The sequence below is a fragment of the Natrix helvetica genome (genome assembly GCF_964273705.1).
Source record: "Natrix helvetica genome assembly, chromosome: 2".
Taxonomy (NCBI): Eukaryota; Metazoa; Chordata; class Lepidosauria; order Squamata; family Natricidae; genus Natrix; species Natrix helvetica.
This window is the reverse complement of record NC_138552.1, coordinates 127496720-127512253: the sequence shown is the minus strand read 5'-3', so window position 1 is coordinate 127512253 and position 15534 is coordinate 127496720. Positions and strand designations below refer to the sequence as shown.

Below are 15534 nucleotides of genomic sequence, written 5' to 3'. Positions count from 1 at the left end.
GAAGGAGTCAGCCTAATTAATGGACCTCATAGATATTTGTGGTACAAAAACACAAAGGAGGATACAAATTTAAAAACAAATATCAAACAAAGTTTATTTCAAAAAAATAGAATTTTACAAAGAAAATAATAAACCTAAAAATTTCAACATTAGTTTTTCCTTCCATGTTGGAGATAATTACAGTAAGAAAAAATTAATTACCAACACAGACATGATTCACTCCATCCAAGGAATAGATTAAAGGCACATCAAGAAATATTTTGTGAATGCCACAACTGTATCATAGCTGGAAGGATACAATCTAACCTTAAGAATGAGGGAGAGACATTTTTTTTAAAAGGCAAAATTTGAAATGTATATACAAAATAATTATCATTTATCAGGGCACATATATAAACTCTTACTTATATACAATACAGGAACAGAACAAATAGCTGGATGAGAAAACATAATGTACTTCTGGGAACAAAATTTCAAAGACAATCAATACACAGCAATGGAAATAATTATGGATCAAATCCATAACATTTACTCCAAACTACAGCTTGAAATAAAATTGATACAAAGTATTTTACACTTGTACACAATTCCATCAATAATCTCTAAGATTGATAAATGATACAGTAATAAATGTTGGAAAAGAACATTTTAAAGGTAGTTCTCCACTTACAGCCACAACTGATCCTGGAATCTCGATCACTGAGCAAAGCAGTCAAAAGTTTGCAGCATGCTGGGGGATTGGACCTCAAATCCAACATCTCCTCTCCTTGCAACCTTCCCTATCTGCTTTCCCATTGACTTTCTGGAGAAGCCGGCACAGAAGAATGCAATTGGTGAACACATGATCTCAGGGTACTTGGCAAGTGATAGCAAATGTGAACAGGTTGGCAAGCACCTGAAATAGTCATGTGACTGGGGAAGACCAGTACAATGCTTTATGATAATCAGAAGTACATTATGTTAAACATCTGTTCTGAGCCCATTGTGACTGCAAAAGGTCATTAAATGACTAGTCATAAGTCAAGGACTATCTCTACCACACAGGTAAAGAAAATTCAAAAGTACTTAAAAATGCACATAATATAATGCAGAAAATTTTGGAAAATAGATTTCTTATTAGGTATAAATTTCTCAAACATCAAACATAATTTTTGCTAAAAAAAAATACAGTTCTGATAATATCTGATCAGGAACTTAAACTTGGAGAATATGCAGCAATGGCAAAATTCACTGTATATATCCACAATTAAAGATTAAACAAATGGAAGCAAGAATAGTTCCAATTCATATTATATATTACTCAGAATGACAAATATAAACACAACTTGGCTTCTAAGGGGACCTAAATGTTTATAAATACTGCAAATTAGGAGAGGCAAAAAAGGGAAGTTATAAACCAAACAACTTTCTTTTTGTTCTACCTCTTTTTCGCTTTTATTTTCTATTTTTTGTTATTTTGTTAAGTTTAAGTAAAGGTAAAGATTCCCCTCGCACATATGTGCTAGACATTCCCAACTCTAGGGGGCGGTGCTCATCTCTGTTTTAAAGCCGAAGAGCCAATGTTGTCCGAAGACGTCTCCGTGGTCCTGTGGCTGGCATGACTAAATGCTAAAGGCACATGGAACGCTGTTACCTTCCCACCAAAGGTGGCCCCTATTTTTCTACTTGCATTTTTACATGCTTTCGAACTGTTAGGTTGACAGAAACTGAGACAAGTAACTGGAGCTCATTCCATTACGCGGCACTAGGGATTCAAACCCCCAAACTTCCAACCTTTCTGAACGACAAGCTCAGCGTCTTAGCCACTGAGTCACCACGTCCCTTTTGTTATGTTTATGTTTTCTTTTTTTAACATGCTTAAACAATAAGTAACAATACAGTGGACACTTTAGTATTCAGCTTAAAACAGATACCTTTATTGTACAACAAACATTTTGATGTACTGTATTTCTCAGAGTATAAGAAACACCCCCCCCCCAAAAAAAGTGAGGAGAAATGTTGCCTCTTATACAGCAAATGTTGCCGAAGCTCCACCCACCTGCCAGCCCCCACCATTCAGCCTCTGCCTCTCAACAATTTGTCTCCTTGCAGCAAACAGCAAACAGGATAGGCGCCTTAAGCAGACCGAAAATGGGACGCGCGGAGGCTGAAAATGGGGTGTGCAGAGGCTGTAAACAGGATGTGCCGAGGCCGAAAATGGGGTGTGCAGGGGCAGTGATAGGTGGCAGCAGCAATGGGCTGTGATGGCACCGACAATCCCCGCAGCCTGGAACAGCTGATATGAGGTATTCCGGGAGGCAGATCCATGCTATCAGCTGCTCATGCTAAATCAGGCTGTGCTGAAGCTGACCAAGCTGTTTGCTGTTTGCTGCAAGGAGATAAATTGCTGGGAGGCAGAGGTAGAGGCAGATTTTTTCCCCTTCCCAGAAGCTAGGTGCGTCTTATACTTCGTAGCGTCTTAGAATCTGAAAAATATGATAATTTGCAGTTATTAATGTTATAATTAGGTTTAGATGTAAAATTTAAATATCATGCTTATTAGCATTAACATCACAAACTGACACTGATACAAACTTCTTTTTTTCTACTTTTAATGATTTAACTTATTGGCTGTCAGTTTAAGTTTTGAATATGAGCGGATTAATGATTGGTACAAGATAGAAGGCTATATAATTTTTAAAAAATAAACAAATACATTCTAAATATTACAGTGTTAATAAATCTCTAATTATAAAAATACCACAGTACTGAAATAATATAATTTATTACTTTTGTCTTATAGTATAATAAAACACATTTTTAAAAAAGAACAAATAAAGACTGTATTATATGGGAAGTGGTAGTTTTACTGTTACAACTAAAGAAATGATAAGAATTTTTTAAGTTAATCACCTCAGAACCTTGGACTCATTCAAGGAGCTAGCTGCATAATTTCACATCTTTTCCAACAATAATCTCCAAATGACCCTATTCCCACTTTAGGCATGAAGGCTGGTTGGGTATTTTGGGCCAGACACTTTCAGCCCAACATACCTCACATAGTTATTATGAAGAAAATAGGAGAAGGTAGGAGTATTAGATGTGTTTGCCATCTTGATTTCTTTATAAAAATAATAAAGAAGTGATTAAAAAAAAGGAAAGCATGTGTGAGAATAAATGGAAGGTTTAGCAAATAGCTCGGTGCTCAGCAGAAGGTATAAAACAAGGGTGTTTCATATTTCTTTGGTTGTATAATTATGGACATATTTATTTAAAATGTGATGATGTTATATTAAGTACTGGTTAACAATGTGATGTGGTTTTGCATGTACTTTTGTATGTAGATGATACTACTTTACTGGCTGAAAACTAAATGGTGTTTGGTTGTTAGATTGTAAGATACAATGAAAATTCTAAGTCTGAAAAGTAATATATCAAAGGTTAAGTTAATTGTGTTTGACAGCTTCAACTGGTGCAGAATTCAGCAATATGAGTAGTCAGTGGCACTGGTTACTCGGCATATGTAATTCCATTACTTTGTGATCTGTCTGGGTTGCCAGTGTCTTCTGGATACAATTCATAGTTCGGGACCAGGTTACTTGGACTTGGTTCTACTCCCCAGAACAAGCACGTCAAAATAGGCATACTTCAGGACCTGCTAGCTAAAGGAATGCTGTTTAGTAGGGCCCAGAATAAAAAAGTTATAAAATTGCAAAATATAGTTCACAAAACTTCATTTTTCATTTTGTACCTCAATAAATGTTGTTTCTGACCCAACAATTGTTAATAGGTGAATTTATAAAGAAAGCTTTTCTTATGAATAATTATATTATGCTTAAGAGATGGGCTAGATGCCTAGAAACTGAATGAAAGAGCAAAATATTAAATTGAAATATTAAACAGAATTAAAAATGATCATGTAAGCCTTGAAATAAAGGTCTGGGAGATGTAGTTGTTTTTACCTGTTTGCATCACTTATTCATAGGCTTAGATACAATTGCTCATTGCTAAAATGCTTGAATGAAATTCAATTGCATGTGCATTTTAAAGTTTGAAGAAATTAGAACTTCATTTTAATCTACTTAATTACAGGTGATTTTTTTCCCAATATTCATTATTCTCATTGTCTTCCTTTGAAAGGATGTAAAAATATATTTTGCAATCATACATCATCCTTCATTTGACTTCTTTATGAGGCAGGTTCTGAGACTTCTTCATTTCTAAATAAATGTTTGTAAATCAAAACTGTAACAAAGTTCTTCTCCCACAGATGATTTTCTAAAAACTGCATTCTTACTGAAGAGAAGCAAAGAAGAAAACATAGCAGTTTTCCTTTTTATCAGTCCAGCACAAGGAATTTACTTACATGGCCAATAAGCATGACTAGACAGCATATTGGCAGTCACTAGTTAGTAAAAATGTTTTTGTCTCTTAGAGTGATTTACTTCTACATTTAAATAGAATGTCAGGACTTCATGAAAGTTTTATTATTACTTCATTAGCCTTGTGCTTATTTTATTTTACTGGTATTACATTAATTTGTTTTTTTTTCCTTTAAAAAGCTTGGCCACTAAAAAAAAGCAGGTGGAAAAGTGACAAGAACTGGCAAGATTCTAATTTAGCTTCAGTGATCCTTAGATTGAACTGTATGAATTATCAGAATTTTTTTCTTAAAAGGAGAAGAGTGGAATAGACCATGAGCATACTGAAAAATATGGTAAAGCCAAGAGGATTAACTCTACAAAGAAAAATTCCCATACTCTGTTATCTAAAAAAAAAAAAATACAGTGAGAATAAAAAACTTGTCTGTTTGTGAGCTGACTGGGCCTTTCATCATCCCACTTATTTTTTTGTATGTTCCGAGAAGTAAACAGCATGATCTTTTGACCAAAAGGTTCCAAATCCAGTTAATTTCAATTAGCTGACCCTTAAGCTGTCAGTGTGCAGTAAATTCATTTTATCTTTCACACTGCTGAGCTTTTTCATATTTGTAGTTCTTATGCTCCATATTGCCACTATTGTTCTCTTTGCAGCTTTTGGTTTTCTTTTTCTGGAGGTAATATCAGAAACTAGGCATCCTGCAGACTTTTACCTTGCCATGTCATAAATACCATTAGTACCGTTATCACTTATAAACTTTCACTTAGTAACTGTTCGAAGTTACAACAGCACTGAAAAAAGTCACATGACTTTTTTTCACACTTACAACCATTGTACCATCCCGTGGTCACATGATCAAAATTTGGTCACTTGGCAACTGACCTGTATTTATGATGGTTGCAGGGTCCCGGAATCATGTGATTGCCTTTTGCAATCTTCTGACAAGCAAAGCCAGTGGGGAAGTCAGATTCACCTAACAACCATGATACTAACTTAACAACTGCAGTGAGTCACTTAGCAACTGTGACAAAAAGATTGAAAATTGGGTTAAATGTAACAACTATCTTGCTTAGCCATAGAAATTTTGAGGTAATTTGTGATCATAAGTTGAGGACTATCTGTAGCTTGTTGAGTGTCATCCGATCTAAACAGTCCATCTTCTGTAATTACATTGTCATCCACTTTATTTTGTCTGCCCATGTAGATTTTTTGATAAAATTTAGGAGTGTTCTACCATACTCTTTTATTGCACACTTTGAAAATAGGCTTTTTTTTGTCATTAAAGTGAACCTGTATTACTGTATATATGACCCTGCTTGCTTTAGCTGAGCATCTACAAAGACTTTCATACATGCCTAAATGTTCTTAGTTCCTCTCTCCAACACCATCACTATGGGAGATTTGTGGGATAATGTATCATAAGTAGAACTGTATCTTTCATTTTGCAAAAATATTTCAGTGTAGAGAAATGCTGTGGTTGTGTGTTAAATACAAATCTTATTTTATGAAGAGAAGTACCGTATTTTTCAGACTATAAGATGCACTGAAGTATAAGGCACACCATGATTTTGAAGAAGTAAATTTAAAAAAAGTTTTTGCACTCTGCAATCCTCCCAAACCCTCTCCATGCCTCATTTTTTTATGAAAAATGGGGCATTCAGAGAGTTTGAGAAGCCTGCAAAGTGCTCCTGGGGGCTGAGGGGGGCAAAAACGAGCAAAAAACACTCCATTTTTTTGTGAAAATTCACCCATTTTTTGCAAAAAACGGCATGCATATGCTTTGGGAGGCTTGTAGAGTGCTTCTAGGAGCTTGGGGGGCAAAAAGATAGAGGTGAGGGGAAAAAGATAGAGGTGATAGGGGACTTAAGCTCTTTGTTTGCTCTGAAGCTTACTTACCATATTTTTCGGAGTATAAGATGCATTTCCCCCCCTAAGAGGGCAAAAATTTGGGCAAGTCTTATACACCAATTGTTGTCGAAACCCCACCCGCCCACCGGCCCCCACCCTTTGGCCATTTTCAGCCTCCACATGTTGCGTTTTCAGCCTCCACATGCTCTGTTTTAGACTTTGCTGCCTCCGTGCCTCACGTTTTTGGCTGGCAATCCCCGCTGCCTGGAACAGCTCGAAAACACGACGTGTAGAGGCCAAAATGGGGGCATGCAGATGCCGAAAATGTGATGCTGAGGCCATAAACGCGAGGCAGAAAAGCCAAAAACACAAGGCATTGAGGAGGCAATGATCTGTAGCAATCCCCGCAGCCTGGACAGCTGATTGAGGGTATTTCTGGGAGGCTGATCCACCCACCAGTCAGCTGCTCATCGGGCTGCAATAACGTGCTGAAGCTGACCAGGCTTTTTGTTGTTTGCTGCAAGGATGCTAGCCAGATGAATACCAATGGATGCTGGTAGGCAGAGGCAGACTTTTTTTTTCTTGTTTTCCTCCCTAAAAACTAATGTACGTCTTACACTCCGGAGCATCTTATACTCCGAAAAATATGGTACATTGCACTTACAATGTAAAGAGGTGAATTTGGAATCATCGATGTGTAGGGTATCTCCCTTCCCTTGTCTCTTACGCTCGTCTAGATTTGATGGGAGCAGGGAGGCTTTGAGTCACTTTTGACTTCTTGCAACAGCCTGGACATGTCCCTGCACTTTTCATGGCAAAATTTCAAAAGTGGTTTGCCCTTGCCTATTATTTAGGGTGAAGAGAGAAAATGAGTGGCCCAAAATCACCCTGCTGAATCTAGTCCCCGAAGTGGGATTAGAATTCATGGCTTTGGTTGCATATTTGTGTCTGTTACATGTAATTAATATCATATATTTCAATAATTTTTGTTTCTGTTCATTCTATAGGCACCAAAGATTTGAAAAAGCCTTTCTGCTAGCAGTTGATATAGGTGCCCATGACTTATTTATGGTAAGTTATGCTTGAAGAATTTTCAGAACTATAGCTGCTATTGGATGAATTATGATACTATTGGGGCACATTAACCAAGATTGAAGTAATTTATAATCTTTTTAAATGTATAAGCTTATAGTTCATAAGCTAGTGACAGTTCTAAGATCAAACAATGATTCTCAATTCTTAACAATATATTATCACATTCAATGATTGCCTTGTGATTAATATGGTGTAAATGAGCTCCTTATAGTATAATACTATAGTTTTGTTTTAGTTCTATAAAATCTATAAAACCATTGTCATTTCTTCCTTGCATTCTGGTGGTTAAGAATTGCACAATAGAAATACAATCTATTTCCTTTGTTCTGGACTTCTCAAAGGTATTAGATACCATTAGTTACATTGTATTCTAGAAAATCCTGTTGAGTAAGTCTGGAAAGTATGCTCTATTTCCAGATCTTAGTATTCAGATCACTGGTGGCCTTGGATTCATATTGGTTGGAGTAAATGCCAGATCCATTTGTAATTGCTAAGTTTCTTCATGACTTGGTTATAGATAGTAGACAGCTGGAATGTATTATTGAAATCTGGCTAGGTGAGGGCAATGCTTTCATCCTCTTGGACATCTGCCCTTCTGGGTTTTGGGTTCCACAGTAACTCAAAGGTAGGGAAAGGAATATACATTCTGTTGATTGTCTGGTTGGCATATCATGACTTGAGCTCTTTATAAATTATTTGAAGTATATCTCAATGTGTCAATCCTAGTGTGGTCATTGATTTTTTCAAAAGATTAGATGACAAAATTGAAGCTCAGAACATTAGAAGACGACTGACTAAATTCAGATAACAAGCTCAGGCTTGAGCCTACACTGTGATGATGACAGGTGATACATCATTACTCCTCCCTTATTTCATAAGGAAACTATTGACCAGTGATTTTATTTAGGATTGTAGAAAGGAGAACACAAATAGGTCACCCTTTTGGCTTTTGTCACTATTTTGTTCAGCATTCTGCCAATACATTATTTGCACTTGCTGAGATCCTGGTTCCTTATGGTCAGAGTTCATAGTGGTGACAGCAGCAGTAACCCACTAAGTTATCTGAGACTTCTTTTGATCAGTGGTCTCTGAAGAAATGGATTTCTAGCATGGGTACTCTCTCTTGTATACTTGAACCATGCTCTTTCTGGCAGAAGATAGGATGTAACAAACTAAATGCAAGAGTAGTCAGTGCTTCAGTTTGGGAGGAGATTATTGTATGATTACACATTGCTCTCTCTTGAAAAGACACTCTGGATACAGCTATATTTGGTAACTATTGCTTGATCTGTTCCCTTTTTGAATTAACAGAATAGCAGAATTGGAAGGTCGCAACTCGGCGGCGGGCCACCCCGGCTGGGAGACAAAGGAGGGGAGAGGCGGCAGGCAGCCGAGTTGCGACTATTGCCGCCGCTGCTGCCCCCGTTCACAGGACCTGCCTCTCACCCTCTTCCTCCAGTCGGCAGGCTCCGACTCGTTCGCTGCCTGCCGGGCCCCGGCGCCGCATTCGAGCCGGAGGGGGAAAGGAGGAGAAGGAGAAGGAGGACAACAAAGCCCCCTTCGCTTTCCCCGTCCCCCCCCTTTCGGCTTAATCCTTGTGATGGCGTGGCTAGAGGAGGAGGAGGAGGAGGAGGCGAGGGCGGCGCGGCCGAGGCCTGACGGACTTCCCTTCAGCCGAGCCCATCCTGGCGGTGGCGGCGGCGGCAGCGATGTGAAGGCCGGGCCCTGGCGAGCGCGCAGAGGCTGGGCGGAGCGGCGCAAGGACGCCGGGCCTGAGGCACCGCGCAGCGGAGGCGATCCGGGCCCAGGCGATGGAGACGCACGTCTCGTGCCTGTTCAGGGACCGTCCCGAGGCTTCCCTGAAGCCTTCAGAGCGCTTAAAACGACCATCCGAGCAACCCGGAAGTCACTTCCGGGTTGCTCGGAGGGTGGTTTTAAGTGTTCCGAAGGCTTCAGGGAAGCCTCCGGACGTTCCCTGAAGCCTCTGGAGGGCCTCCGGGGGCCGGGGGAGGCTCTTTTCGCCCTCCCCAGGCTCCTATAAAGCCTCTGGAGCCTGGGGAGGGCGAAAAAATCATGCAAAAATGGGCGCGTTGTGCGCGCATACGCACTGGGGGGTGCATTGCATTATGGGTGCGGCACACCCCCACACGACCCCCCGCGCTCCCCCCACTTGTGGCACGTGAGCCAAAAAAGGTTCGCCATCGCTGCCCTATACCATTTCAAACAAGTGGTTGTACAATCTCTTCTTACAAACCTCTAGTGATGTAGCATCAACAACTTCCAAAGGCAAGCTGATTCACTTATTAATTGTTCTGTCAGAAAATTCCTCCTTGTTTCTAGGTTGGATCTCTTCTTGATTAGTTTCCATCTATTGCTTCTTGTTCTGCCTTCAGGTGCTTTGGGGAATAGGTTAACCCCCTCTTCTTTGTGGCAGCCCCTTAGATATTGGAACACTTCCATAATTTCATCCTAATCTTTCTTTTCATTAAACTAGACATACCCAATTCCTGCAAACATTTTTCACGTGTTTTAGCCTCTAGTCTCCCAATCATCATCATTGCTCTTCTCTACACTCTTTCTAGATTCTCAGCATCTTTTTTATATTGTAGTGATCAAAACTGGATGCAATAGTCTTAAGTCAAGGCATTATAAAGTAGTGCTAATACTTCATGTAATCTTGAGTATTCTTCTGTTAATGCAGCCTAGGACTGCATTAGCTTTTTTAACAGCTGCAGCACACACCTGGCTCATATTTAAGTGATTGTCCAATAGGAAGAAGGCTGTCAAGTGAATGGAAGGATACAATTATGAAACACACTAAAGAACACTAATTATTTTGCTTCTGAATTTCTACAATGACAAAAATGACAAAATGTTTTAAAAGAATTATCTGTAATTCCCAAGAAAGTAGACCTTCTGGGTAAGCCAAATAAAACAGATAACAGTGATATTAATGTTATAGCTGTTGTGATAAATCATCATTATTTAAATCTGAAAATCCATGGATATTAATTGATTCAATTTATTTTGACCAAGGATCAGAGAGAGACACTCCCCAAAGATAAAATAACATTTAAATGTTAGAACTTTTCTGTAAGACACCATATAAGCCTATTATTTATCAGAACCTATGGATATCAATTGTTGCTGTCCCAAATTTTGTAGCATTATCTGTAACAAAATTGCTTCGTCTATTAAAAGAAGGTAATTTAAATTCTTCCGATTGACATGACATATAGAACAATATAGCAATACACATGAAATAGATGTGACAGCACTGAAGCTATGAGGAAATAATTAAATAATAATCATAAATGGGGAAGATTCAGATCTGGTCATTTCACTATAGATCACTTTATAGATTTACTGTATGTCCCTCGATTAAGAATAATATAGTGGTAAACCTAAATTCTGCTGTATCTGAAGGAAAATATTCTTATTTTAAAACATTGACTTCTTTAGTAAGGCAAACCAGGGGATCATAGTCATATTTTACTATTTTACCCTATTCATCTTATACCATCTTTGAGTATAGTATTTCCATTGGCCCAGTGGTGGGTTTCAAAAATTTTTAGAACCTATTCTGTAGGTGTGGCATGTTTTGTGGGAGTGGCTTGGTAGTTATGTGACCAGATGGGCATGGCTTGGTGGTTGTGTGACCAGGTGGGTGTGGCCAACTTGGAAAATATGGTGAAACTCACTTAACAACGCTCTTGCTTAGCAACCAAAATTTTGGGCTCAATTGTGGTCATAAGTTCTCTTTCTTTTTTCTTTCCTTCCTTCCTTCCTTTCTTCTTTTTGTCTCTCTCTCCCTCTTTCTTTCATCTCTCTCCCACTTTCTTTTTCTTTCTTTTTTTCCCTTTCTTTCTTTCTTCCGTCTGTCCTTCCTTCCTTCCTTTCTTTCTCTTCTTTCTCTTTTTCTCTCTTTCTCTTTCTATCTTTGTCTCTCTCTTTTTTCTCTCACTCTCCCTCCCTTCCTTCTTTCCTTCCTTCCTTTCTTGTGTGTATCTTTCCCACTTCCTTTCTTCCTCTCTTACTTTCTCTCTCTTTTTCTCTCTCTCTATCCACCCCACTCTCTCTCACACACAAACATCCCTTCCAATTATTTTCATAGATATATTCTATGAACTAAAACCGGTGCTCAATAAATCCTATGATCAAGGCATTCTGTGTCCTACAAGCCAATTCACAGAGCTCCCAATTCAGCCTCTTACCGCTCTGGTGTGTGTGTGTGTGTGTGTGTGTGTATGTGTGTGTGTGTGTGAGACAGCCGTCTGGTTTCCAATGGGGGGAGAATCCATGCAGAGGGACGAAAAATGCATGGATTTCTTTCCCACCCCCATTGGAAACCAGGCAGCTGTCAAAGAGAAGGGAGCGCATGCCATGTGGGCTTCTCCTAATCCTCTGCTCCGGCAAAGGAAGTGGGTGGGCACACTGGGTGGGGCAAGCCTGGTGCGGACAGGCGGGGGAAGTGAGTGAGTGGCGATTGGGCGGGCGGGTGGGGGGACTGAGCAAGCGGGGGGGCGCAGGCCAGGGGAGGGAGCGTTCCAGTACGGGATCTCCAGAAGCTCAGGTACGGGAAGGCATGCTAAATTTCACGAAGCGGTACAAGTGTTCCGGTCCGTACCGGCTGAAACCGACCCCTGCATTGGCCTCTATAATAGTTATTGACATAATCAATTGCTTTGGATCTTAAAATAGATTAACAACCATTCATTCTTTTAGGTGGGGTTTTGATAGTAATTAACATTCCTTATAATCTAAATGCTATCATCAATACACAGGTAATCCAGCCCTGCATAAGGAAGCTTTTTTGCTATCTTCAAGTTGAAGACAGAAGTCTAGCACAACTTAGAAATAGTTCATGTTAAGTCCTTACTGAGTCAGTGAACTGGACAAACGCATGTAGAACTAATGAAATCGGTGGAAGCATTGAAAAAATCCACTGGAAAGAATATCTAATACCAATCTCTCGTGGTTAAACCCTTATGTTTTGGTAAAATAATAATCTTAAATAAGAATTTAATTATATTCTGACAGAGGTGGAAAATTTTCATTGTGATTGTTTAAACCCTTCATCACATTTCACATAGATTTCTATAATTGACGTTTGAGACGTCAGTCACTACAGTGAGGTATTTACACTTTATCCTTCTGTAACCTCTGTTGAAGACAATTTGCAACAAGAATAAAAGTAACTCAGTTCTTAAGTGACCCTATATTCAAGCCCTCTGGGAAGCTCTTTTCTTAAAAGATTTCTGCAGCAGAATGGACAATTAAGTTTAATGGACAATGGCAGTTTTACAGTCTCCCAGCTCATTGCTGTAGATCTACAGGAGATTTTATTGTTTCTGAAGAAAAAACAATGAAGGAAACCTTAGAGAGTTACATTAACTCAGCTCTTTTGCATAATTAAGACATTCTGTTTAAATTAAGCCTTGACACTAACTGCTAATATAATTTATTCTATTATGCTACTTGCCTTGTTAGTTTGATCTTCATATTTAATTTCTGTGTTCAATTGCACAATTACATTCTCTTTTTATAGTTTTTGAAAATTCCTTTCAAATTATACAAAAAGAAATTGCACGAATCTTTTAATACTTTTCAGTATACAGTTCTAATCATCCAGCTTATTCCATCTAATTAGAAAGAAGTATGTACTGTGATAAATTTTCTCAATCAAATGTGCTTTAAAAGAGCCTTAAAAGAGCCTTCTGAAAGAACCCTCTGAAATATTTCTGAGAAAGTACGTATATGCATACAGATACCAGAAATATATGTTTGTATGTGTGGTCCTTTTTACACTAAAAAAAAATCATTTTTCCTTTCTTGTAGCTTTCTAACTTTATTATATATTCATAAATGTTCTTGTGGCTATTTGGGAATAACAGTATAGAAGTGCTTTCTCAGAAATGAATTTGTTAACATTAAATAAACATAAATTCCCAGGCAAGTGGGAGTCCGTTTTTTAAAAAGTACAGGAGTTCCAAATATGAAGTACAATTGGTACTCTTTGCAAACTGTTCTTCCATGTGGCTTGGATATCACAGCTCCTTTCTAGATAATGTTCAACAATCCCAGTTCCATATTTATAGTTTTATGTACCGGTAGTAATGATTAATCCCTTTAGATATAGTAGTACAGGTGTTTGCATCTATAGTTCAGAACCATGATTCAGTTAGCGTCTGAGGATTCAATGCCTATTTTCTATGCGAACAAATAAGAAGGATCTCAATCCCCTGCTCTTCAACGGACTCTTTGGGAAATAGTGCCTCTGGCCAATTGATACTGTTCACCTATACAGATGAAGATATAACGATTCTGTCAATCTGTCTGTCACTCCTTTCCATAAATGGTAAACTATTGTGTTGAGCATTCAACAAAGAATGTCCTATGGCATAATTTCTGAAAACACAGAAGGAAATTCTGAATCACTAGATGTCTTTTTCTATGCTTGGAATAAAGATCTTCTACACAGATACATTAGTTCCCATGCAGAACAAAAGTCTGAAGCACTTGCTTCATATAACTGTGCCTTCAATTCAAATCATTCCTTGCTATTTGAGGCAGTTATGGTTTTCAACTCTCCTCTATTTATATAGGAGCATTTACCTTTCTTGCACCAATGGACAAATATTCTCTCTTGCAATTTTATCCTGGTCTAAAGAAAGAGGTATCTATATTCATTCTGTTTCAAGTGGATGACTTTCTTGTTTGCTTGTTTGTTTTTAGTCTTGGGAAGGAACTGTTTCACTCACAGAGTTGTTGTTAAGAGGAAAATAAGAGGAGGAAGGTGCGTTGGATATGTTCGATGCCTTGAGTTATTTATAAAAATAATAAAGGCAGGATATAAATATAAATAAATAAGTAATCTCTTTGAAATCCTTTCTTTCCTTAACATAAAAGGGATTTCCCTTTTCTTGTTAGCATGTATATCTTGTGGCCACTTTTATCTATCACAGCCTGGTAAGCGACAGCTCTGCTTTTTTTCATCACTTTTCAAATAGTTTTGGAGGAACTTTTGAACATTTACCTGCCACTTAAATCTTGACTGGTTCTTCCAAACATTTTCTGTTTTTTTCTTCTTATATAACTTCAAATAGGTTTTAGCCATTCTTTTAAATCCAATTCCTTTAGCTTGGTGCACCATTGAATCATGTGCTCAACTAAATTAAATTAAACTGTTTTACAATTTCATAAGAACAAGAAAATTTATACATACACACACACAGTTTGATAGATGCATAACAGCTGGGAGGCAAGCAGAAAGTCTGCAGGTGAAGTGGCCCATTCTTGGACTTCTGAAATACAAAAAAAAATCTGTATCTATAGAATTTTTGCAACCTCGTTTTAGTGAGTAAAATTTTTGACAAATTATAACAGTGGCTTCTTTAAAACATCAGCAACAAAAATCTTGTTTTAGATGTACAAGTGCTTTAAAAGAATTAAGTTAAATTTAATTACAAATGTATTCTTTTTACAAACATGCATACTAAAATGCAAATGTAATTGAACTTGGATTGAAATATTTCAGGCTGCATATATGTAAAATCTGAGCATTAAGTGTAAAATGATGTAGATTAGCCACCAATACAGTTGGATATTATAAAAAGATAATGTAGCCCCAATTTCTAAGATTCTTAAATCTTACCCTGTAAAATGACTCCAGAATTTTGACAAAGGTTTTGGCTACACATTTGAATCAATATCGAGTACTAGCCTGCTAAGACTATTAATTACCTTCTTCGTTTCACCCAATATAAGTAATCCTCAAATTACAACCATAATGGTGCCTGCCTATTAGGGTCCAAAGTTGGGACAATGTTAAATGAACTGCCTCAAGTAACAACCAGCCATCCTTGCTCTGCCCAGTACAGTTGTTTAACAAATGAACAAGTTGTTAAGTAGAGCTCAGGGGTGGGATCCTGGGAGATATAGTCTCAAGGCCTCCCCCATCCCAATATACCCCTTGGGTGCCTCACATGCCAGCCTGCCAAAATCTGACTGTCTTGCCAGCGAGAAGCAATGGGGAAGGAAAACCCTGGCCACACTTGCCTTTCTTAATTTTGTCCATGTCCATGCCTTTCTAGGGTAAAAAAGGAGCTCCCTGGCCTTTCAGAGCTTTCTGCACTGACCTGCTGGCTATTGGTGCAAAGCTCTTCTGTGACTTGCTAAGCTTTGAGAAGCTGGCCCTTGCATAGAAGATGGCAGCTTTAGGATGAGCTTCTC

General features: G+C 38.3%; 1 protein-coding gene across 4 annotated transcripts in view; it reads left to right on the top strand.

Moving 5' to 3' along the window:
* WDPCP (WD repeat containing planar cell polarity effector) overlaps positions 1-15534 on the top strand; it is a 368266-nt gene that overhangs the window by 268567 nt on the left and 84165 nt on the right. For all 4 annotated transcript variants that reach the window (XM_081940857.1, XM_081940858.1, XM_081940859.1 and 1 more), the window contains one exon: positions 7215-7278. In XM_081940857.1, coding sequence (XP_081796983.1) covers positions 7215-7278 — 64 coding nt within the window. The remainder of the gene's footprint in view (positions 1-7214; positions 7279-15534) is intronic.